The 27,288-nt window shown below is 36.5% G+C and overlaps 1 protein-coding gene across 1 annotated transcript in view; it reads right to left on the reverse strand.

Annotated features, from left to right (window-relative positions):
* Positions 1-2,134: 2,134 nt before the first annotated feature.
* The window catches only part of LOC111150891 (GRAM domain containing 1C), a 90,413-nt gene continuing 65,259 nt past the window's right edge, over positions 2,135-27,288 (reverse strand). The window contains exons 11-19 of the mRNA XM_022508574.1: positions 24,521-24,658; positions 15,515-15,633; positions 14,005-14,147; positions 13,148-13,251; positions 11,417-11,593; positions 10,236-10,293; positions 8,355-8,465; positions 8,038-8,143; positions 2,135-2,215 (exon numbers count right to left, since the gene is read on the reverse strand). Coding sequence (XP_022364282.1) covers positions 2,135-2,215; positions 8,038-8,143; positions 8,355-8,465; positions 10,236-10,293; positions 11,417-11,593; positions 13,148-13,251; positions 14,005-14,147; positions 15,515-15,633; positions 24,521-24,658 — 1,037 coding nt within the window. The remainder of the gene's footprint in view (positions 2,216-8,037; positions 8,144-8,354; positions 8,466-10,235; positions 10,294-11,416; positions 11,594-13,147; positions 13,252-14,004; positions 14,148-15,514; positions 15,634-24,520; positions 24,659-27,288) is intronic.

The following is a 27,288-nucleotide window of genomic DNA, read 5'->3' on the forward strand; positions in this document are numbered from 1 at the left end:
CTCCAGCCTTCCCTTAAAGGCCCATCGCTGTCCCTGATCTGTTCATTTATAAAGCTGGTTCTTTTTCATTTCTGGCGAGCAGATTCTACGTTCGACCGGCAGGCCTAGTACTTTTGTCCCAGCAGTCTGCATATTTGAAATCAAACAGTCTGCATATTTGAAATGAAATGACTCCTCTTTGGGTTTTATTTTTGCACAAAATTTTTTAAAAAGTGTAGGCCCATATACACATTTTCACTATAGCAAGTTCCTAGTTATTTGTGCTTTTTGTTGTTGTTGTTGTTTTTAAAGATTTTATTTATTTATTTGACAGAGAGAGATCACAAGTAGACAGAGAGGCAGGCAGAGAGAGAGAGGGAAGCAGGCTCCCTGCTGAGCAGAGAGCCTGATGTGGGGCTCGATCCCATGACCCTGAGAACATGACCTGAGCCGAAGGCAGCGGCTTAACCCACTGAGCCACCTAGGCGCCCCATGTTGTTGTTTTTTTTGTTTTTGTTTTTGTTTTTTTTTAACAGAAAAAGAAAAACTACAACTAAAGACATTTTGGGTTTTATTGATACTCAATTTACACAACAGGCTCAAATGCAATTAATTAAGTTCTACATACATACATGTTTAGTCTTAATCTATAAAGCAACTTTGGTAATTTTCTTTGAGGTATATTTATGAAGTACAAGTTTTAATCACAAAAATATTCAGCTTGCCACTGATCATTTTTGTGAATTTAACAGAGAACAAAGTCTTCAAGTTTATAATCCAGTGACTCAGTCACAGCCACACTTCATAAATCAAAAAATCCCCAGGTAAGTACACTGGTACCCCCAAGATAATTTTGTTGGAAATCACCCAGAGAAATCCATTTTCCCTGTAATTAAGTCAATATTTTCATTCTCTACAGGCATCTCAAAAATGACTTTAGCTATCTCCTGTGGCTCTGGGGAAAGAAACATTTAATTAAGGCAAGCATTGTCCAAACAGTGAGAATATATACAAATCATTCAGCACTGTCTTTCTCTTGTCCCAAAGACATCGCTTGTATTGAGACATCTACGCCTAAAAACTTTTCATGAAAGAGCCAAAACGTCTGTCTGACTTTGAATTTCAGTCAGGGCCCTAGTAATGGGACATAATGCCCCAAAAGTTTTTACTGAAGAGCTAGAAGTTCGTGTCTGGTTATAACTTACCAGCTGAAACAAGCCGCACACAAGAATGAATAAATGAAGACATATGTGGCTACTGAAAAGTAACCCACAAATTATTTTCAACCAGGTGGTTCACTTCCACCATGAAAGACTGCTAAGCTGAAGCCAAGCTTAGTTCAAGTATTCATCTGATCTGTCACCAAATGCCCAGATTTTAATGTAATCCTCTGTTTTATAAAATCAGAGCATGGTTCTTCATTTTGAGTGTTGCTATCCTATATGTTTCCTCTTCCAGATTCACTCTTGCACTATCTGATACATGAAGGGGCAAGATAATCTCACCTCTGATAGCTACCTGAAGAAGAAACAACTATCTCTTTAGAAAAATACAACATAGCTCAAGAATATTTCAGATAATAATTACCAACCTGCAGACTCAAAAGGTTTGACTGTTGAATTTACATGCTAAATAAGTGAAGACATTGTAATATTTACAGTACACAAACTGAGAAATGTTATAATATATGCCTGAAGACTGGTCCTTCAAAAGTAGTAATGATAAAAAGGTTTATTCTTCTATTGTCTTCTTTAGCCTCTTGAATGTATCTCAACTGGGAAAGCAGCCTACTGGACACCTACTGATTCTATGCTAACAGATAAAGCATCAAACTTTAAACCTCACTGTAAAAATCAGTTCAGAGTGTCTCATTTTCTCTTTGTATCAGAAATTCAAATCCACAAAATATTTCATGCTTCGCTGGAGAAATTCACTGCTTGGAATTATGTATAAGAAGTGAAGAATGGATTGTTAAGACCATCAGAAACTACTTATCAAATTCTGTGTTATTAAAAAGAATGTTCATGTTAGAAGTACCAATAATAAGCAAATGTGGAAATGTTCCAATGACAATTAAAATGCTTCATCCTCTAGTTTTCTTTAAGATGTTTCCTTTTAGTTCCAAGTATCTCTACAATTTCAGGCCTTGAGATCACTAGCTTTCGACAGTCATGCCAGTCTTGTTCTTATTTAGTAGATCAAAAGTTCTCTGAAGCATAATGAGTGAGCTCTTTAACTGCAAACAAAATTAATTTTCAAAATCAGTTTAACATGTTTTCTCATTTTTATGCCAAATGTTTATATTTATATTCAATATAGTTTGGTTTATACTGATGCCCAAATAAAAGACTGAATTTATAAAACACATCAGCATGACTGCTAAGCTCTTCCTGTCCGCTGTGGTCCTACACCTCTCCCTCCGCTGTCCTGCTGTGCATGCTGCCCCCCAGCAGATGGGTTTTCTAAATGGTTTCTCAGGTTGCCCTGGTCTCTCCACTATCCCCCAAACGAATCTGGTTCTCCCTGCAGGCCTCTGTTGCTATTATGCTCAACCTTGTCTTCATCCATTTAGAACTTCCCCATCCCCACCCTCTCCGTGTTGCCTTCCGTAATCATCCTGCCTTTAAACTCCCAAAGTATTACCACTTACTTGACACTTAACTTTGTACTTTTTTATAGTTTTTAACAATACACATGGACATCTGATTTCTGTAATAAAATTACAGGCAACTTGAGAGCAAGAATTCTGTTTTATGCTTCTTTATATTCATTCATTTGTTCATTCATTCAGCAAATATTAATTGCTGACCTATTACATGCTGGGTATATACTAAGCAGAGCACAGGGTATACAATGGTAGACCAGAAAGGCACTAACCCTGCCTTCATGGAGCTTACAGACCAGTGAGGAATACAGAACTAAAACGAATCATCACGTATATAAATATATAATTCCACAAGGCATTAAGTTTTTGACTGGAGGAAGGCAGTGTCATTTTCTGAAATACGTCAGGTAGAGTAGAGTCAGTCCGGCTCAGGATGAAAACTGAATTCTGTTTTGGACATGATCAGTTAGTGGTGGCCCGTTAGCATCCATGTGAAGATGCCAGTCATCAGGTGACTGCGTGAGCCTGGGGCTCAGGGAAGAGGTCCGGGTAAGAGAGATGGATTTGGGAATCAATGGCATGTGCAGCACAAGCAAGGGGAGTGGATGAGACCACCTAATGGGAAGTAGAGGAGAAGGGAAGAGGGAAGTAGAGGAGAAGGGAAGAGAATCTAACACAAAAGGCCTGGCAGTACTAGGCCAGGGAGAGGAGATGGTTTTAACCAGCAAAAAGCAGTTTTGCTTTATGCTAAGTACAAGAGACAGTCACAAAGACCATAATAATTCCATTTATGTGAAATGCCCAGAATGAGCAAACCTATAGATATAAAAAGTAGATTAGTGATTGTAGGAGTTGAGAGACTGCTAATGGGTACAGGATTTCATTTGGGGGTGATAAAAATGCTCTAGAATTTAGGCAGTAGTGATGGCTGTACAACTTTGTGAATATGCTAGAAATTCTTTAAAAGGTGAATTTTAGGGGCACCTGGGTGGCTCAGTGGGTTAAAGCCTCTGCCTTCGGCTCAGGTCATGATCCCAGGGTTCTAGGATCGAGCCCCGCATCGGGCTCTCTGCTCCGTGGGGAGTCTGCTTCCTCCTCTCTCTCTGCCTGCCTCTCTGCCTACTTGTGATCTCTGTCTGTCAAATAAATAAATAAAATCTTTAAAAAAAAAAAAAAGGTGAATTTTATAATATGTCATTTATATCACACGAAAGCTGGGTTTTTCTTTTTTTCTTAATTAAAATTTCTTTTTTTTTTTAAGATTTTATTTATTTATTTGACAGAGAGAGAAAGAGAGCACAACAGGGGGAGCAGCAGGCAGAGGGAGAGGGAGAAGCAGGCTCACAGAGCAGGGAGCCCAATGCAGGGCTCGATCACAGGGCCGTGGAATCATGACCTGAGCTGAAGGCAGACACTCAACAATTGAGCCACCCAGGTGCCCCAGGGTCTTCCATGGTTTTAAAGAAGGAAAGATTAGATACGCTTCAAGAAAGGAGTGGTCAGCTTTTGTCAAATGTTCACACAGTAAGATGTAAACTAAAAAAATGTATATTAATTTTAAAAGCCAGAGGTCACTGGGGACCTTAGCTTGAGCAATTTCATTGGACGACATGGGGGAAGAAGACAAGGCAGGAGTAGGCTGAAGAGCAAATGAGTGGCTTAAATATAGGTATCTAATTTTGCTCCCTCCTGAAACCCCACTAAAAGCACAATAAAAGGATTTTTTTAGGCATAAATCCACGAGGACAGGGAAAACAGAAACAGCAAAAGCAACAACACAACATCGGAAACTAGAAAGCAGATGGATGACTTAGCAGACCAGAAAAAGTGGAATCCTAAACTAACTGTAGAGAAAGCTTGAGAACCAACCAAATTTACCCAGAAGCCTCAAAAGCCTCGGGAATTGACAGAAATCTCGGAAGTTGGAATAAAGAGAAAAGAACTAAAAATGACGATTATACAAAAAAAGTGTTGAGACCATCCCCCTACGCCCTGCCCTCCTGCATCCCTCTTACTTTCACTCTGCTCCTAAAATGCTGGCAGCCAGCCCTTAATCCTTCAGATGGAGACTGGAAGGCTATTCTCTATGGAAACTGACCAATCTAAGAGGAAGGACCTAAAGATAGTGATACCAGGATTTCTCAACCAACAGCCCTGCCAGATCTACAGAGAAGTTCAGGGTATATCAAACCAATCCACATTAAGAGCTTAAGAGCTTCTGATACACACAAGTAGACAGCCAAAGACTACAGACATCTAGTGAAATCCTCTTACTCTAAGGATAGATATCAAAACAGGGGGAAAGGATCTTGATGTAAAGCAAGTAGGCAAGAAGAAGGGGAAAAATTATTAACCATCAGTAATATGATCAGAGAGATGAAGATACTATAGTCATTTTAAAGGATCACAATGGTATAAAAAAAAAGAAAATTCAGGAAAGTAATAGGTCTTTGAAATTTAAAACTTGTTAGCAAAAATTGGAAGAAGAATGTGAAGATTAAGTTGAGGAACTCTGAGGAAGCAGAACAAAAAAGCAAAGAGATAGAAGCTGGAAAGAAAAAATAAGAAGATTAGACAGCCTGTACAAAAGAAGGCAGACATCTGAATTACAGGAGCCCTAGAAAGTCAGAAGAGGGAGAGTGGAGGGGACGAGATCATCAACTGTGTAACTCAGTATTTCCCAGAACTAAAGGGCCTGAGTTTCCAGACTGAAGAATGAGAAATGGTAACAGCCTCAGAATTCTCAACACTGGAAGTTGAAAAACAATGGAGCAATGCTCTGAAGGAACATTGTTTCCAAGCTAAAATTCTATCTCCAGCCAAACTATTCATCAAGGGGAAGGACAGAATAAAAACTTCTCACACTAGGGAAGTCTTAAAATATTTACCTCCACGTTCTCTTTCTCAGGAAGCTACTAGAGGATGTGCTCCATTAAAAGAAAGGAGTAAACCAAGAAAGCAGAAAACATTCTGGATATAGGAAACAGAGGGGGTACTCAACAGGAATCCCCAGGCTGAAAGCTGTGCACCTGCAGAGAGGGCCCCTGGGCCTGACTAGAGCCAGTCAGAAGGCTCCACTCATAGAATACCTGAGGTGAATGAAGGTTACAAGAGGCAGAGCTGTAGAAGATGAGATACTTATAAATAATACAATAAACTAATCAATTGTCATAAAACAATTTCAAGGATAAGAAAAAGCACAGAAGGGCGCCTGGGTGGCTCAGTGGGTTAAGCCACTGCCTTCGGCTCAGGTCATGATCTCAGAGTCCTGGGATCGAGCCCCGCATCGGGCTCTCTGCTCAGCAGGGAGCCTGCTTCCTCCTCTCTCTCTGCCTGCCTCTCTGCCTGCTTGTGATCTCTCTGTCAAATAAATAAATAAAATCTAAAAAAAAAAAAAAAAAAGAAAAGAAAAAGCACAGAAAAGAAAAAGTAGTCATGGTTTATTCCATGGCTCAGCTCAGAATAGAAAACTTAATCAAAACAAAGCAAACACTGGATATTGATCTCACCAAAATTATAACTTCCTTGGGAGGATGGGGGAATCAGAAAAGAGGACAAGAAGAGATGAAAGAAAAGAAAACCTTTGTCTTCCATAATAGGAGGTCGAAAGGTCATGTCTAAAACTGAAAAATCAAGAAGTATCAATACATGCTTGTTACTTATCAGCATGGAGGTAAACACAAAAAGAAACTAAAAGAGTTAAAGATTGTTGTGTTTGGCAAAATACATAGTGGGACTACTGTTTTTCTGAAAAAACCTTGTAGAAAAGTTAACCATGTGAAGGAGTCACTTTGGTGAAAATAAAACCTTAAAAAAGTGAATGGGTTATGAAGGATAAAGTAGTGACAGCCACAGCAGACAACTCTGAAAAAGCCAGACTGTGAAAGACAGCGAGAGAGATGGGAAGGAGGAGAAGGATGTGGATGGTGTGGGTGCTTTAATGTAGGAGAGCGCACAGCAGGACCATGTGCAGATGGGAACGATCCAGCTGACCAGGGAAAATGAAAACAGGATGCTGGAGGGTGATGGATGGAGTCTCCCACTAACACCTGCTGGTAATCTCCCTACAGGCAGAGCACTGCTCTGACAGGCATGGACAAGAGGATGGGGTGCAGCGACTGGAGATCTTAGATTTGGGTATAGAAGGAGAGAAAAACTCTCTTTCCTCCTGAGGCAAGGTTATCAGTAGAAAGTTGGGGAAATAGGACGCTGAGGAGGAAAAATGGAAATATGACCCACTCTTGCCAGGGGAGGGAGGATGGAGAATGTCACCAGCAGCTGTAGCTACTGTGCATTAGAAGAATGCCTAGTGGAAGATGTCATCTTTAATGCCCCACGTGATATCCTAAAAAATGCTCAATAACTGGATCTTCTAAAAAACAAACCAATGCACAGAAGAAAGAATGGAAGGAAACAAAATATTAATGACTGAATGCTAGAACTATAGGTTTTCTTCTCTTCCACCACTCTCCAGTTTTCAATCTTGAAAAGCATGCATATACTATATCATAATGGAAACAGTAATCTTTATTTTTCAAAGGGAATCCTAAGTTTTGGTTCATGGAACTGAGCAGCACATACCGATAATACTGTGTTCAAGAGATAAATGTTTATAGCAAAACATCAAAATAACTTAAATGGTCATTCTTCAATGGAGAACTGGTGAAATAATTAATTGTACCACATTTATACAGTTTGAATTCTATGCAGTTGTTAAAAAAAGAGGAAGTCCTTTATATGCTAATATCAAAGCATCTCCAAGATATAAGGATAATAGATAAAATAACAGTGTATACAAGACCTATCATTTTTATGAAAAGAGTTACTATTAAGCATAAATTTTTATATAGAAGCATCAATAAAAAGAATGATTTAGATGTATACAGTTGCCCTTTGAACAACATGGGTTTGAATGGCATGGGACCACTCAAAGTTTTTTACAGGACACCACTGTAAATGTGTTTTCTCTTCTTTATGATTTTCTTAATAACATTTTCTTTTCTCTAGCTTAACTTTATTATAAAAATATAGCATATAATACATATAACATACAAAATAACAATTGACTGTGTTATCAGTAAGGCTTCTGCTCAACAGTAGGCTATATGTAGTTAAGTTCGTGGGGAGTCAAAAGTTACACACAATTTTCGACTATGTAGGTGTCAGCTCCCCTAACCCCACCATTATTCAAGAGTCAAATGTTCATGCTGATAAAGAAACATCTTCAAAATATATTACTAATTATAAAATGAGGGCATACAACAGTGTATACAGTAGGCTTTGATCTTGAAAAAAATACAAGTGACTATACATGTAAAATGCATCATACAGAAACGGGCAAGGGTAGTTGCCTCTAGGAGGGGACTTTCTTCAAATAATGGTATCATGACTCTTCTCACGACCAGAGGAGCAGCTGGTTCATACCTCTATGAAAGTATTAAGTCCTACGGTACCTGTTCGAGCATCAAGATGGAGTCTCGGAGCACTCCTTTTAAATGATGGGCCTGGTCTTTTTTCTTTTGAATACTTTCCACTCCTGACACCATATCAGAGGCTAAACTGGGGAAAATAAAAAAACAAAACCTTAAAAATCGGGAATAGCTTCTGATCTTTCATTTCTAAAAACCATTCATGTCCTATAACTTTGCAAATAAACAAAAAAACTTTCTGACTACAGAACAGTTAGCAGATCCAAATCTCTAAACCAGAATTAAGTTTTCTACAACTAAAGAATTATTGAAATAATAACAGGTTGGGGGGAAAGACTTACTGTAAAGATCTCTCTTCTTGGAGGTGGAGATGGTAAAAGGACTGAGCAGCATATTCTATCTTTGACAGCTTCAGAAACAGCGTCACATTCAACAAAACTAGCAACAGCAAACTAGGCAGAGCAAATAATACCTGGTCAATTCACTCTTGTCCAGGCCTAAAGCTCGGCTCATATAGAATATACACACAAAACTCTAAAAATGTATGTTGTTCTAGAGTAGTTTCCAATTATTACTATTTAAATCAGTTATTCCTATTTTATTATATGAAATAATTATATTTAGGTATTAAATAGTGAAGTAAAGGTTGAAAAGTAACTAGAGTGACAGTAAAGTCCTCAAAGAAAGCAGGTTGGGATTGTCCCTGATATCTCTCTTCTCTGGGAGGAATCCCAGCCAGACCTGAGGTGCAACCACCAGCTTAGAAATCTACCAGATAAGCTTTCCAGATCTATTTTTGGGTGCCTCTAGCTTAAGCAATTATACACCCATAATGCTGCACTTCAAAAAGGAAATGAAGATCAATATAGACTTGATCTTACATATATGAACTGGCACCTTACTCCCATGGAAAACCAAAACAAATTTTTTAAATTACTATCCAGCAAAAATTTTTTCTAGTTCAACTTAGACAAAGGAAGTATCAAATCCCAAATATACATGAATGTTGTCATATATAAAATGTTACATGCTAATGAACTTGCTCTATTTGTTCTCATAGCAGCCTTTCAATTGATGGATATATTTCTTATTATACATATATGCAAATATGTAGGTGGCATCATATCTCTCTTATTTTTTCTGTTAAAATATTGGCTTACCCTTAAATATATACAGTATTCATCTGTACCTGCCCAGAAGAGGATTTTGCTAAAAATGAGACCTAAGGTAAGAGCAAGAACTGAAATCGTATGTAAATCAACATTTCAACATCTGACTATAAATTTTTTGCATAGTACCATAAAAGATCACTGATAATATTTAATATTCAAAATTGTCATAGCAAACCAACTTAAGGAGCATATGAAAACCTTTTGTATATCAAACATTTTCTACATTCTGAAATCTATATTTAGAAAAAGCAGCTGGTATGAGAACTTCATTTCAAAAAATATTCACCAAGAGTGTATCACCCAGTCAGAACCAATTCAATTAAATCTAATTGACTACCTCAATACTCAAATACAGCCGTGTAAAAAATAGTCTAAGTATGTCTTCCTGAGTAGATTCTTGCTCAAGACCTACTAACTCAATCTCTGGGACTGGGGTCTAGAAGTCTGCATTTTAGAAAGTGATCTTAAAGGGTAAGAATCACTGGTCTAATTAAATAGTGCAAAATAACACTATTGGGATCTCACCAGCTACATATATAAATATTCTCTTTAAGTTTATGGAACTTCCAATAAAAATCTATGATGGTAGAAAAAAGTCAGATTAATTAAAAAAAACATTAGTGGTGTCTGCGTGGCTCAGTCAGTTAAGTATCTGATGCTTGATCTCAGCTCAGGTCATGATCTCAGGGTTATGAGTTCAAGCCCTGTGTTGGGCTCCATGTATGAAGCCTACCTAATTAACTAATTAATTAAAAATACTTATTGACTGTGTACTTGGCATTTGCTCAAATTTAATAATTCCCCTGAAAATAAAAAACTATCAGATTGAAGCATATAAAATTAATGTTTTTATAAATTAGTTTTTATATACTATATATACTATATATATATAGTATATATATACTATATATATTTTATATATACTAATTTTATAAATTAGTCAAATAGTGGCAATTTTTACACAATAACATACAAATCCAAATTCTTTTAGAAACTGTTAAAAGATATGTGAAGACACAAGCAAAATAAGCACTCAAAACAAATACTTACAAAATACTCATCACCACAATAAGGGCAATGTTATAGCTTTCCATTTCCTTTTTCTTTCCTGCAGATCACACACAGAAAAACATATTAGAACAGGATTGTGATTAACACTGGTTAAAATTTAATTTCATTTGAAAAGAACTAGAGAAGAAAATTTTTACATGATTTGTAAAGACAACTTGATGTAAATTCCCAACACCCTTTGTTGATTTCTAATATCTTCACTAATTTGAAACAAATCCACAAAAAGAAAACCTACAACGGTCCTGCAAATTCAGCCTACATTAAAAATTAATTTGCTCTAAAATAAGCAATTCAAAGTATCATGTATGATCTCTAGCTAAGTTCCATCTCTGCAAATAATGTTTAAGCTGGGTTTTTGTACAATGCTTCTCCCCTTAAAAAAGTTTTTTAATCATCCTCACCTGTTCTCTGTTGCCCTAACTTTTAAATTCCAAAACTAAAATATTATTAAGCTTAAATAGCAGATAAACATTCACACTAAGATATAAGCCTTAGAAGAGGAATTGATAAGTAGAGAGGTGAGAAGGAAGAGAGTTTTATAGCTCTGAGAGGGAGGAAGTAACAGTAGAGACAAGGTGTTTTCAAAATTGAGAGTGGGGATAATAAAAGTCAAATTCCATCTTTGGAACTTTTTGGGCTGGACCTGAGAGTACATAAGAATTAAAAACATACAAGCACTTTAGTACTCTCAAGGGTAGAAATCAAATGTCTGTAAATATGCGAGGTCAAAAATTCTTGAGTGAAGCATCTAGCAGCCAGGGACAGTGATAGGGACTGGTGACTTGGGGAGCACATGCTCTGTCTATTGGAGAAGCTACTACTAAGCTCTGACTGATTGTTGCTGTGAAGGGATTTGAGTCCAGAACTGTCAGATCTGAGTTTTCATATAAAAACATCCAATTTTTAAAATATCACACGGGCCCCAAAAAACACATCGACTGGCCATATGCCTGCCATTTTGCAACTGCTTCTTTACATTTATACATTAGTTATTTTTAAAGAACTCAGATAAACATTATCAGAAGAGGAAAAATGAAAAAAAAAAAAAAAAAAGAAGAGGAAAAAGGGAGACCTCCTGTCTTGTCTATAAACAAGACACATACTCCGCTTGATGTAAGTAAACTATAATCTTCCATCTCTGTTTACCCGATAGCAGCTACCTGAAATGTCCCCTCTGGCATCTAAGCCCACATCTCCAGAAGAACACTGAGAAGAAAGTTTAGGAACTGTTTCTGCTGTTCGGTTGAATGTTCGCCTTCTCCTTCTCAAGCCACTAAGTTTTCCGGTGTCCTCAATGGACTGATTCAACATAGATTCTTCCATTAACAAGTCTGATTCTATGAAGGAAAAAAGAAAGCTTTAGACAGTGGAGAAACTTCAACTATAAGATACAGGGGCAGGAGGGGTTGTTTTGTGTTTAGGGGTTTGTTTTGTTTTGTTTTTTTAAGCCTTGGTAACTTTAAATATTAAGTTCTCATGGCCTAGATCCAAACCTTACTCTTAATAAAAAGTTTTGGAGGGTAAAGTGATCCTATAATGAGGGGTCACTACTCTAGGAAGAATTATCTATATTAATAAATGATGGGATCATCAGAGCAAATTCACCATGTGCTATATTAAATATTAACATAATGATTTCAGTTATGAAAACAACAGGCTACCCACTTACATTGGCACATTAGAAAGACTTCCAAGATATTTTGTGGTAGTTGATTGTCAATATCAACGGAAGAAGTAGCATATTATAGGTCTAGTTTTCAATGAGGGTTTGTAAAAAAGTAAGTCCTAATAAGGAAAATCTACAAACAACAAAAAAACCTCATTTTTGTCATTTGTTTCAACCTTTCCTTCACCAGATTTTTTATTAGAAGTTCATTATCCAGTGGCCAAACTAATTTTTGAATTTCATTTTCTTTGCTCCTGATTAGGAGTTTAATAATGAATAGCCAAGAGAGAAGAGCAAGGAAAATAATCAACAAATTAGATGATGAAGACTTAGTTTACCCTGAACTGACTGACCCTGCTTTTCTTTAACCAGAATTAATTATAGGGGTGCATGGGTTGCCCAGTCATTAAGCATCTGCCTTCAGCTTGGGTCATGATCCTGGTCGTGGTTCTGGGATCGAGACCCGCATCGGGCTGGCTCCGCACTCAGCAGGAAGCCTGCTTCTGCCTCTCCCACTCCCCCTGCTTGTGTTCCCTCTCTTGATGTCTCTCTCTCTGTCAAATAAATAGATAAAATCTTTAAAAAAAATAATTAATTTATAGTCATGTATATATATATTTGTCATGTTTTATTTTAAGGAATATCCAAATGTAACAACAATATCACTTCCCCAGTCTACTACCCATCGCCACCAAATCCATACATGTACATGATACCTACCGTTGCTAAGTGGTCCTGTGTAAACCCAGGGAAGCTGCATTCCTAAGGACTGCGGGTGGGGTGGGGGGGGGAGGCACCAAGGAGCACAAGTACGTATTTGTGATCAAGTTACACAGTCTCTCACTGCAGTCAGCTTCCTTGGCTCCTTGAAGAGGCTGTGATAGCTCCTAACTGTGATCTTGGACAAGTCACTTAACTTCTCTCTCTTTCAATATTTATTCTTTAGTAAAATGGGAAAAAATAACAATATCTACCCCACAGGTTTCTAAGGGACTAATATTTATCAAGCACACAAACACATCTGGCATATAATAAACATAATGTAAATGTTTGTTAGACCAATTAAAATTAAAAGTTTTCAAATTCCAAGTGGGGTATCATTAGATGTTGGGAGTCAATCCAACATCATCTACTAGTTCCAGTTATGAAGCCAAATGAAGAATCAATCTGTTTTGTTAATAAATACTATCTTTACAAAAATAGATAAATGAAGAAATTTACAAACCAAGCTGTTTGAAATAGTCCTCCAAGGAACTCCAGGAATTCTTTTCAATTAGAGATTTGATAATGGCCCATGGTTGTTTTCTGTATTTCAAATCAGTGGAAACTCTAATAAAATAAGGAGGAAAGAAGAATAATTCTTTAAAGGAAAGAATTTAGTTCTATTAACATTGCAATTAAGTGTAAGATTATGTTCAGTGGAAAGCCAAAAAGACTCAAAATCATTAATCATAAAAGAAAATTTGTTCACTGATGAGGACTTCTTAAAAAATTGCTGTATGCTGCTAATAACTTCATGAAATTTTCCTTCTAAGTACTTGGCATTTCATTTTTTTCTATCTCTAGCCCCGAGTTTTCTTTACTTAAATAGCAATAAAGGCTCAAAATAAATTCTAAATTTCCTAAACGCCTTTTATAAAAAATCTCTAGTGGTCATAAACTAGGTGAAAGTAACTACATTAGCTAAAACCAGGCAAAGCCCATGGTGGGCCATCACTATCTTTGATGCTCAACCATCTCTGATTTCCCATTGCAACAATGTGCTAACCATGTGCTCCTGACATTAAATAGGGCCCTGTGACTAGTTCTGGCCACTGGACTGTGAACACAGTTCTACAACTTTCTCTTCCTGTAGCAATAAAAATGACACATATTCTGGATTGTGCTGCTCCAGGATGTCAAAGCACTCATTACCATGTGGCCTTGAGTGAGGAACCCCATTCCTCTGCGGACATGGACATGTAATGTGAACAGCGAATAAAGCTTGGTTGTGTAAGGCTACTAAGATTTTAGGATTGATATGTATGTTCCAGAATATAATCTCACCTAGCCTGGCTAAAACACTCATTTACGATAGCTCACCTCAGCCGGCATTTCTGTTTTGAGGATCGGATGATATGGTATCTGTTCAGGGTATAGAAGTAATCATGGTAGGGAACATCATGTGTCAGGACTTCTGAATCTACCAAATAAAATTGTGCTTCCCGACTTTCTTTATACAGTGTCTGCCAAAATAAGATTTAAAAAAATTTTGCATGTACAAGTTTAATATATTAAACTCCTTGCCAATTTAGAATATATATAACTAGAATTCCTTCTCAAACTGGAAAAGCCTCCATGTTGGCTGTGCTGTCTATGAATTGAGAAGACAGGATTCACAAAAGTAGATTTTGCTGCCTCTCTGCCATTTCATTGCATAATCATTTTTTTCTTTCTTTTAGGTTTGAGGAAGAAAGAGAAAATTTATAGTTTCTTGTGTATGTTATTAGTTTACAAAGGATTTTAAATGTTCCCGATAGGGGAACAATTCAAAATTCAATTGAACGAAGCGAGGATCCACTCCAAAATTCTTAAAAATTTAACAATCACCCTTCACCAAAATAGTGAAGGAAGAGGATGACCGAAGAAAACACAGCTTTCCCAAAACAGAATTTGGAGTGTTTGATGACCAAGCCTTCCTCATTTTAATCATAGCTTTTCAAGGTTATCAAAGACCCCCATATCAAAATACCAAACTTTTCTTAAATGTTTGAAAATCTTTTGAAAAAGAAAAATTTAAGTCCTTTTTAACATTGGGCAAAAGCCACAACCACAAAACTAGTTCAGATGTTACGATATTTTCTATTTACAGAACAGATACATTACACTTCAATACAATTTGGTCAAACACGAACTCCACTAGACAGTGCCACGCTGGCCACTGAGGAGAGCACTGAGTATTTTATAATCTCTTCCCATACATCACTGCTGCCCTCTAGTTATTTGGCCCTAACTCCTGACGGGATCCTGTAATTGGATTCCAGTACTGTTCTTTTTAAAACCCTTTATTATAAAAAAGCTCAAACATACACAAAAATAGAAATGAAGTGTAATGAAGCCTCACAAACTCATCAACCAGCTTGAACAACATTAACTCTTGCCAGTCCTGCTTCATCCGTATCCCATCCCCACACTCCCTCCCTCCACCACCATGCTCTGCCTGGCTAGATTACTTTTAAAGGATACCCCAGATACCAGTATAATTTTATTCTTAAATATGCCAGTGTATCTCTTTATAATTTCTTTACTGTGTCTTTAAAAGATACTCTTTTCTTTAAAACATAGCTGCAATACCACTACTACATGTAAAAATTAGCAATTCCTTAAATCTCATAAATATATTTTTAGTTGGTTTGTTTGAATTAGGATTGGGTTGATTTGGTTGATATGCCTCTTAAATCTCCTTTTAATCTGACAGTTTCTCCTCCCTCTTTTTTTTTTTTTTTTTTTTGGCCACTTATTTCTTAAAATCGTCTTGTAAACTGGTGACTAACAGTCATCTTCTCTCACCCCACACATATGATATTTTGGAATACTAACAGAGTAGACATACCTGTTTTTCAGTGGCAGCAGTGCACTTTCCAGTAAGTGGATTATTAAGGACTATAGTGTAGGTCATGGTTCTCAGTTGATCACCTCCAGGTTCTACTTTCCAAGGGGTGGACACTACATCTAATAACAGCAAACATAAAAAGAGAGTTGGTTCTAAAAATCTGAAGAGTATGACTTAAAATGGAATCAGAGGTAGGTTTTTTTGTCTTATTATATTGTTATATTATTATATTATTTTGTACATATTATATTGTATTATTATATAATTATTATATTGTACACCTGAAATTAACATACAGTGTTATATTAGCCTCAGGTATACAATATGATTCAACAATTCTATACTTTACCTATGATAAATGTACTCTTTTTTTTTTTTAAGATTTTATTTCTTTGACAGAGATCACAAGTAGGCAGAGAGAGGGGAAGCAGGCTCCCTGCTGAGCAGAGAGCCCGATGCGGGGCTACGATCCCAGGACCCTAGGATCATGACTTGAGCTAGAAACAAAGGCTCTAACCCACTGAGCCACCCAGGCGCCCCTATGATAAATGTACTCTTAATCTCCTTCACGTATTTCACCCATCCGCCTCCACACACCTTCCTTCTGGCTACCACCAGTTTGTTCTCTGTATTTAGGTCTGGCTTTTTGTCTCTTTTGTTCTTTGTTATTTGTTTTCTTAAATTCCACATATGAATGAAATCATACTGTATTTGTCCTTCTCCATCTTATTTCACTTTGCATTTTACCCTCCATGCCCATCCCTGTTGTTGGAAAGGGCAAAATCTCATTCTTTTTTATGGATGGGTAATATTCCATTATATATATCTACACACACACACACACATATGTACCATTCTTTATCCATTCATCAATTGATGGGCACCTGGGTTGCTTCCATATCTGTGCTATCATAAATAATGCTGCAATAAACATGGGGGTACATGTATCTTTTTGAATTATTGCTTTCATTTTCTTTGGGTAAAGATCCAAAAATGGAATTACTGGATCATACAGTAATTCTATTTTTAATATTTTCAGAAAGCTCCATACTGTTTTCCATAGTGACTGCATTAATTTGCATTCCCACCAACAGTGCACAAGTGTTCCTTTTTCTCCACATCCTTGCCAACACTTGTTATGTCCTGTGTTTTTGATTCTAGCCATTCTAACAGGTGTGAGATGGTATCTCCTTGTGGTTTTGATTTGCATTTCCCTGATGATTAATGGAACGAAGTAGTTTTTAATTATTTCAATTTTTATTTTTGGACAGTTCTAACTTCCTTATGACTGTTACCATTTCAACACTAAAGTAAAATTAAACATAAGGCACTATTCTTGTATATGACATATTCCACATCTTTGATTCATTTACTTCTCAACTGTTGTCTATTAATACACTTTAACAACAAATTAAAAGTTGTTTCATCTGGAGTCTTCATTTTGAAGCTCCCAGTACCTGGAAAGAGAAGTAATGGCACCTGCCTTATCAAACACAAACAGAACAACTTTTTAACATTCCCATTATTAAGGACAAAACCTTGAAAGACATTTGTCGTTATGTAAAAACAAGGCTCTCAAAAAGAATAAAAATTTAAAAAAAATAAGACCTTGATCCCAGCTTGTGGAAAAATCATGTTAATAAGAAATCATGTAATGTTAATAGCTTATCTGTCAAAATCTTTAATCAAGGAGGGAGCTATGGAATATAAATAACTATATAACATTTCTATACTAAGAAAGCTGTAAGAAAATCTCTTTGAATTTATGGCAACATCTTGGTTAAAATTCTTATTTGCTTAATAATAACATAGTGAGGGGCACCTTGGTGGCTCAGCCAGGTAGGCATTTCCCTATGGCTCAGGTCATGATCTTGGGGGGGTGGAGGGACTGGGATCTGCTCATGCTCAGCAGGGAGTCCGCTTCTCCTCCTCTCTCTCCCCCTGGCCCCTCCCTAACTTGTGCGCTCTCTCAAAAAAAAAAAAAATCTTTATTAAAAAATAATAATAACACAGTGAGTAAAAACATACTTTGAACAGAAATATATTTTAGAATATAGCACCATACAGCAAAGATCATTTAACAAGGCAAAGACTAGGAATATACAGGTAACAGCATCATGAACTCTTTTCAAAGATTTGACTAAATCACCTAATGCTGTTAGCACTCAGGGACTTAGGCAATTAGTATGCTTGACTGCTATTTGTAACATCCTAAAATACAGATGCCTTTAACTAACCCATTACCCATCATCCAAACAAAATGAAGCAAGCTTTATGATATAGGCAATTTTACTCCACTTATTTCATACAGCTGGGTCTCCAGATTTTTTGAGGGACCCCAAAGCAGCCTTTTCAGTATCTGAAAAAATCTTGGAACTAAAAAGACAGCATCACAAACTATAGAATCTACCATGCAAAATTCTGTAATATATTATATATACACAATATTTATTTATTTATGATCTCTACACCCAATGTGGGGCTTGAACTCATGATCCCAAGATCAAGAGTTGCATGCTCTTCTCACTGAGCAGCCAGGCACCCTTAACACACAGAATTTGCTGTAAAAAATAATTTATTTAGCTGTATATGAAAGAAGATACAAAATTTAATCTAAAATAATTTTCCAAAAATTATTCTGATCATGTCAGCCTATTTCAAGAAATTATACAAATAATCCATTGCTAATTAGCAACAGACTTTTAAGATATCACTGAATTCTGCTGTTAACAAAGCAACTATTAACAAGGATAAAAGTATGTCTTCCACTTATATTGTCACCAACGTCACCAACAATCCTACTGAATATCGTGTACCAGAATATCATATAATTAACAATATTTTTAAATAATCAAGCCCCCCAGTACCTAAGTAAAGCTCATCATGACAGAAAAAATTGGGGATGAAATTATAAGAAGAATGGCAACAATATACAAAGGACACATGTGTCATTTTGATATACTGAAATAAAGTAATAAAAAGCAGGAATTGCAGAATAGTTTATGAATCCTTTGATGTAATAACGTTTTAAAAATTGGTGAGTCTTCCGCAAATATCATTCTCAATGGAGAAAAACTGAAAGCTTTTCCGCTAAGGTCAGGAACACGGCAGGGATGTCCGTTATCACCACCGCTATTCAACATAGTACTGGAAGTCCTAGCCTCAGCAATCAGACAACAAAAGGAAATTAAAGGCATCCAAATCGGCAAAGAAGAAGTCAAACTATCACTCTTCGCAGATGATATGATACTATATGTGGAAAACCCAAAAGACTCCACTCCAAAACTGCTAGAACTTGTACAGGAATTCAGTAAAGTGTCAGGATATAAAATCAATGCACAGAAATCAGTTGCATTTTTCTACACCAACAACAAGACAGAAGAAAGAGAAATTAAGGAGTCAATCCCATTTACAACTGCACCCAAAACCATAAGATACCTAGGAAAAAACCTAACCAAAGAGACTAAGAATCTATACACAGAAAACTATAAAGTACTCATGAAAGAAATTGAGGAAGACACAAAGAAATGGAAAAATGTTCCATGCTCCTGGATTGGAAGAATAAATATTGTGAAAATGTCTATGCTACCTAAAGCAATCTACACATTTAATGCAATTCCTATCAAAGTACCATCCATTTTTTTCAAAGAATTGGAACAAATAATCCTAAAATTTATATGGAACCAGAAAAGACCTCGAATAGCCAAAGGAATATTGAAAAAGAAAGCCAAAGTTGGTGGCATCACAATTCCGGACTTCAAGCTCTATTACAAAGCTGTCATCATCAAGACAGCATGGTACTGGCACAAAAACAGACACATAGATCAATGGAACAGAATAGAGAGCCCAGAAATAGACCCTCAACTCTATGGTCAACTAATCTTCGACAAAGCAGGAAAGAATGTCCAATGGAAAAAAGACAGCCTCTTCAATAAATGGTGTTGGGAAAATTGGACGGCCACATGCAGAAAAATGAAATTGGATCATTTCCTTACACCACACACGAAAATAGACTCAAAATGGATGAAGGACCTCAATGTGAGAAAGGAATCCATCAAAATCCTTGAGGAGAACACAGGCAGCAACCTCTTCGACCTCAGCCGCAGCAACATCTTCCTAGGAACATCGCCAAAGGGAAGGGAAGCAAGGGCAAAAATGAACTATTGGGATTTTATCAAGATCAAAAGCTTTTGCACAGCAAAGGAAACAGTTAACAAAACCAAAAGACAACTGACAGAATGGGAGAAGATATTTGCAAATGACATATCAGATAAAGGGCTAGTGTCCAAAATCTATAAAGAACTTAGCAAACTCAACACCCAAAGAACAAATAATCCAATCAAGAAATGGGCAGAAGACATGAACAGACATTTAGGCAAAGAAGACATCCAGATGGCCAACAGACACATGAAAAAGTGCTCTACATCACTTGGCATAAGGGAAATACAAATCAAAACCACAGTGAGATACCACCTCACACCAGTCAGAATGGCTAAAATTAATCAGTCAGGAAATGATAGCTGTTGGCGAGGATGCAGAGAAAGGGGATCCCTCCTACACTGTTGTTAGAAATGCAAGCTGGTGGAGCTACTCTGGAAAACAGCATAGAGGTTCCTCAGAAAGTTGAAAATACCGCTATGCTACAACCCAGCAATTGCACTACTGGGTATTTACCCTAAAGATACAAATGTAGTGATCCAAAGGGGCACGTGCACCCAAATGTTTATAGCAGCAATGTCTACAATAGCCAAACTATGGAAAGAACCTAGATGTCCATCAACAGACGAATGGATAAAGAAGATGTGGTATATATACACAATGGAATACTATGCAGCCATCAAAAGAAATGAAATCTTGCCATTTGCGACAACGTGGATGGAACTAGAGGGTATCATGCTTAGCGAAATAAGTCAATCGGAGAAAGACAACTATCATATGATCTCCCTGATATGAGGGAGAGGAGATGCAACATGGGGCTTTAGGGGGTAAGAGAAGAGTAAATGAAACAAGATGGGATTGGGAGAGGGACAAACCATAAGTGACTCTTAATCTCACAAAACAGAGGGTTGATGGGGGGGGAGGGGGATTGGGAGAGGGGGGGTGGGGTTATGGACATTGGGGAGGGTATGTGCAATGGTGAGTGCTGTGAAGTGTGTAAACCTGGTGATTCACAGACCTGTACCCCTGGGGATAAAAATATATTATATGTTTATTAAAAATAAAATTAAAAAAAAATTGGTTGAGTCTTCACACCCATTAGGATGGCTATTTTTACAAAGACTGAAAATAACAAGTGCTGGCAAGGATGTGGAAAAATTGGAATCTTTACACATTGCTGGGGGGGGTGTGGAATGATGCAACCACTTGGAAAACAGTATGGCCATTCCTCAAAAAGCTAACCATAGAAGCACCCATAATCCAGTAATTCCATTCCTAGGTATATACCCAAGGGAACTGAAAGCAGGGACTCAAACAGATATTTGTACATCACTGTTCACAGCAGCATTATTCACAATAACTAAAATGTAGAAACAACTCAAAACTCCATCAGTGTATGAATGGATAAGCAAAAGGTGCTATATATACACAATATAATAGTAATCAGCCTTAAAAAGGAAGGAAATTCTAACACATGCTACAACGTAGATAAACCTTGAAGACATGCTAAGTGAAATAAGCCAGTCACAAAGGAACAAATATTGTGTGATTCCACTTATAAGAGGTACCTAAAGCAGTCAAATTTATAAAGACACAAAGTAGAATGATAGTCATCAGCAGCTGGGAGAAGGAGGAACGGAGACTTATGGTTTAATAGGTAGAGCTGCAGTTTGGGAAGATGAAACAGTTCTGGAGATGGATGGTGATGATGTTTGCATAATGTGAATGTACTTAATGCCACTGAATTGAACACTTAAAAATAGTTCAAATGGGGGGGCACCTGGGTGGCTCAGTGGTTTAAAGCCTCTGCCTTCGGCTCAGGTCATGATCCCAGGGTCCTGGGATCGAGCCCCACATCGGGCTCTCTGCTCCACGGGGAGCCTGCTTCCTCCTCTCTCTTTCTGCCTGCCTCTCTGCCTACTTGTGATCTCTGTCTGTGAAATAAATAAATAAAACCTTTTAAAAAAAATAGTTCAAATGGTATATTTTATGTTATGTACATTTTGCCACCAAAAAAAAATGGTGAATCTTGAGAATGGCTATACGGGTTTTAATATACTATTCTTGCAACTTTTCTAAAGATCTATAATTTCCAAAATTAAAAAGCTGAATAGAAAGACTTATCACTGAGTTTTGAATTATAAAAGTAGTATCACACAGCTGTAAACACAAATTTAAATAAATAGTTATTTAAAAGCTCCTTAATTAAAAAAAATCCAATAGTACCATCTTAGTGCTGAAATTAGATTAAATCCACAAACAACTGACTTTACACAAATCTTTCTGTTAAAAAAGAACTATTTCTTAATATTATTAAAGAGAAGTCTTTGTGGGGCACCTAGATGGCTCAGTTGGTTAAGTGTCTGCCTTTGGCTCAGACCAATCCCAGAGTCCTGGGATGGAGCCCCATATTGAGCAGGGAGCCCACTTCGCCTTCTCCCTCTGCTGTTCCCCTGCTTGTTCTCGCTCTCTTTCTCTCTCTCTCTCTCTCAAATAAATAAATAAATAACCTTTTTAAAATAATAAAAATAAAAAGAAGCCTTTGAACCCCACTCTCAAAACACTGAACTTTGATTACCAGGTAACAAGTTCAGAAGAGAGCAGAATAGTGTGCAATCATAAACAAATCATCTCCTTGGGAGCAAACCTCTTGACTAATGCTAGGTCTAAATAGCAACATTCCTATTACTGTTTATACTTGTAATTAGCCAGAAGCCTTTGCTTCCAAAAGCCACTTGTAACATCAGATAGCAAATGTAGTGACCCATATTGAAGCTAGATATGCTATCAGACAACTAATACAGTTGTGAGTCAAAGAACAAACTTGAGGGGTGCCTGGCTGGCTCAGTCAGTTAAGCAGCCTACTCTTGATTTCGGCTCAGGTCATGATCTCAGGGTCCTGGGATTAAGCACAGAGTTGGGGTCTGCGTTTAGTATGGAGTTTGCTTGAGATTCTCTCTTCCTCCCCCTTTGTCTCTCCTTCTGCTCTCTCTCTCTCTCAAATAAATAAATAAGATCTATTTTTTTAAAAGGAAAGAAAAGAAAGAGAAAGAAAAAAAAAACAAATTTCATTTCGCACCAGTTAGTTCCTCATGGAACTTTGAGCCATTAAAATGGCAATACAGTATCAACAAGCATCATCTTAGAATATTAAGAAAAATAACATATCCAACCCTTCTGAAATATCAAGTTCTCTAGACAGATATGAATAGCAAGAAAATACAAAATAGATTCAGAAGAGATATATTAAACATAAGCTACTGAGGGAAGAAGAAAATTTGTATCCCCCAAATATTCCGCATTCTTAAAACTAAAAGAATGGAAAAAAATGATTTTTTTTAAACATGAAATTCTTAATATAATCACAGGGCTCAAAAGCTATCAATGATATAATCTACAAATATTGTTATATTTACATAGGAGTTGCACATAAAGCAGTAATATGTAATGGTTAATAAAGTGGCTTAATTATGAACTATATTTAAATTGACTGTAGAATAACTTTCTCTTTGACTATATCAAATGACTCAACTTATATGAATCTCTGCTGCTGTTTGCTATATAAAATTATAGCAAGCTAAACCATGTGCTCCCAAAGTTTATAAAATATTCTGGAATACTTAGAATAAAATCAGTTTCAAACTAACTATAAGCTTATTCGAGATGTTTACCAAAATAGAACTTACAACACATAGAATCCTTTTTAATTTTTTTTTATTTATTTACGTTATTTGATAGACAGAGATTACAAGCAGGCAGAGAGGCAGGCAGAGAGAGAGGGAAGCAGGCTCCCTGCTGAGCAGAGAGCCCAAAGAGGGACTCGATCCCAGGATGCTGGGATCATGACCTGGGCTGAAGGCAGAGGCTTTAACCCACTGAGACACCCAGGCATCCTAGAATCCTTTTTATAAGTATAACTAATTTCTTAGCTAGAATCTTTTTTCTTTTGTATTTTCATTGAGATATACCATAGACACTGCAATCAAAGAGTATAGCTCCATGAATTTGCACAAAGAAAACACACCTGTGTACCATCACCCAGATCAAGATAGATTTTACCAACATCCCAGAAGTTCCCTCCCACTCTCTACCCACCCAACACTCCACACAGTAAATACTATGCTGATTCTGTGTCCATAAATTAGTTTTGCCTGTTTTGAACTTTATATTAAGAAACCATAGTATGTACTCTTTTGTGTCTGGCTTCTCTAGCTTAACATTACATCTGTGAGATTTACGAATACTGTTAAAAGCAGCAGGAATTTGCTTTTTTTATTACTATATAGTATTCTTTTTTGTAAACACACACAATTTGTTTACCCATTCTAGTAACTGGTGGATATTTGGGCTGTTTTGTTTTGGGACCATTATAAATATGCTGCCACGAACACTGTAGTACATGTCATTCAGAGCACACATGTATCCATTTCTGAAGGACACATACTTACTGGTAGAACTGCAGAGTCAGAGAGAATTTTTATGTTCAGCTTACTGCCAAACCATTTTGCAAAGTGACTATACAAGTTTATACCCTGCTAGAATCCAATTGCTCCACAATGGAATCCTTTTAAATAAGGTTCAACCCAAATGAAATGCTACATTAATAAATAAACGGAGTTTTCGTTTCAAAGAGTTTGAACTTAATTGTAGGTAGGATCTGACTAGTTGAACAGTTAATCAATGCTCACATGTAAATTTAGCCAAAATGCTTAAATACCAGTTTATATATCACCAAAATAAAATCAAAGCCTTATCCCCCCCCGACAACATATATCATTAATATAGGCTCAACTCTTAAAGGATAACAAAATTCTCCCATATTTATCATTAGATAAACACAAGACCAACCGATTATATTCCTAGAATTGGCAAATCTCTGCATAAAGCGTGAACTGGTGAAGAGCAATTCAAACATTCTTTCAGCACTGATACGAAAAACACGGTTGATATAAAGTCTTCCATGAAGATCTTTCTCAGGAACATTTTCTGGGGAAACAAACAAAAAAACCACAGGACTGAAAGGGAAGAAACCAAGGAATGGTAATTTCAAGATTTTGTTTTGTTTGTTTTGTTACAAAATGATTTTTAAATGTGATTACAATGATCAGCACATTCCAAAACACTAATAAACTCTAAATTGGCATTATATACATAAGTACTGTATGTAAGTATACATAATATATATCTAATGAAACTATATATGATCAATGTTTCAGTCATCAAAACCCAAAAGATATAAAAATACCTAACTTAAATGATATCAAACTCCCATAATATATCACTCAAGAGTCTTTCAAAAGTGATAGGATTAATACTGGGACACACAGGAATGTATCTACCACAGCAATTAGCAGGTCTTATTTCTAAATGCTCATATATTCAGTATATATTAAGTCATGAATGGCTCTAACACTTGTTGCACTCACTAACTTGGAAGGCTGAATAATGTTTCCAGCCTGATTTAAAGCTGACTGCCCCAAGATAAGTATCATCATATTCACAACCTTTTCTCAATACCACACATTAAAAACTAAGAAGTCCTTCTGAAAAGTATTCTTCAAAGCTAAATAATGGAATATTACATTTTTCTGGGAGCCTGATAATGATAATGATGTTGAAAACTATTGGTGGCAATAAAGAAACAATATCTGTTTCTCCTCATGTTCCCTGGAAACATTATATAAAATAGTCCTGCATATAGGGTACTTACTATAAGTCAGGCACTGTACTAAGCACCTTACAGTATCCATTCATCTTAACCCCACAGCAATCCTGGGAGATGGGTGGTATCATTATCATCTCACCATATAGACGAGGAAAACTGAGGAACGGATTGCCAGAGCTCCATAACTAGTGACTAACTGAAATGGAACTTGAATTCACTGCAGCTCCAGGGCACACAAACTTATCCTCTATTTTATACTGCCAGGAGTTTAATTTAGAAAGGAAGGGAAAAAGAAAAGGAAAGGGAAGGGAAGGAAAGGAAAAAGGAAAGGAAAGGGTAAAAAGAGAGAGAGAGAGAGAGAGAAGAAAAAAGCTAGGAATAAGAGCCTGGTAAAAAGGAAATAAAGTAAAGCAATCCAATATGAAATTTTAATGATTTCAGGACTGGGATTATTTATCTCAAAGATCATGCTCCATCAATACAGAATAAAAACTGTGACAAGAACTCCTCATATTACAAGATATGCTCTAAAAATTAGCTGTGTAGAGCATCAGTCAATATTAAGCCCTTGGGAAGCAGTCTGGTCAAGTAAAGGCAGTAATCTAAGAATCAGAACAATTCTTCTTCCTTTATCCCAAGTATTGTTTTTTTTCTCCCTCATTAAATAATTTGTGTCTATTTTGTTACAGGTGCAAAGAACTTAGGCATATCAGGCAGATACGGATTTACCTTTTCCCTGCAACAATACTATGTGTAGGCAAAAGCTAGTCACGGCAATTTCAAATAATGGCTCTTTTGATATAGAAATAAATCACTGAAATGAGGTAACATGCTAAGGTTTTGCAAGATAACTACCCAATTAGGCTTGAGAAATAGCTTTTTCTGAAATAGAATATATGTTCATTGTAAAAATAATTCATATATTCACAAAGAAAGCGAACTAGTACAGGTGCTTCTATTGATCCTGCTCGTTTCCCTCAGATCTTATCCCGATTTGAATTACATCTTTATTGGCTTATTGACTTGTTTATTGCTTCTCTCCTGCAGAAGAGTCCAAGTTTCATGTGAGTAGGGACCATGTCAATTTTAAACAACTGTATACATCAGGTACTAGGCATGTAAGTATTAAATTACTATTTTTAATAAATACTGAGGATGCTAAAAAAAAAGTACCTTCGGATCAATTTTTATTTATAGGACTATCATTTTACAACCATATATTTTAGCTTTTTATCTTGAATAATTTTTGATTTACAATTAATGACACCAGGTATTATTCCCACCCTTTCCCAGTAATGTCCTTTTTCTGTACAAGGATCCAATCCAAAATGTCACTTTGCATTTAATTGTTTTATCTCTCTTGTCTCTTCCAATAGTAATAGTCCCTCATGCTTTCCTTGTTTTTTAATGGCCTTACACACTTGAGGAAACCTGGTCAGGTATTTTGTAGACTGTCCCTCAGTTTGGGTTTGTCTGTTTTTTCATGATTAGACTGGGGTTGTGGATTTGGGGAAGAATGCCCACAGAGGTGAAGTGCCCTTCTTAGCAAATTCAGGGGATCCCGGCTATCAGTGTGATTTATGATAACGGTACCCATGATCACTTGGTTAAAGTGCCGTGTGGGAGGTTCTTCCACTGCAAAGTTACCATGTTCACTTTTCCATGTTCTGTTTGCTACAAATGAGTCACTAAGTTCAACCCACCCTCAGGAGAGGGAGAACTAAGCTCCACCTCCTAGAAGGGGGAGTATCTATGTATATTATTTAAAACTCTGTAAGGAAGACTTGTGCTTTCTCCCCCATTTACATATTTATTTGATCATTTATATCAGTATGGGCTCATGAGTAGTTATTTTATACTTTAGGTTATAATCCAGTGCTATCATTATTTATTTTTTTGCTCAATTTTTTTTTTTTTTTTTTTTTTTTTTTTTTTTTTTTTTTGTGGTTTT

This window comes from Enhydra lutris, unplaced genomic scaffold (genome assembly GCF_002288905.1).
Source record: "Enhydra lutris kenyoni isolate GAN:26980312 unplaced genomic scaffold, ASM228890v2 scaffoldscaffold2, whole genome shotgun sequence".
NCBI lineage: Eukaryota > Metazoa > Chordata > Mammalia > Carnivora > Mustelidae > Enhydra > Enhydra lutris.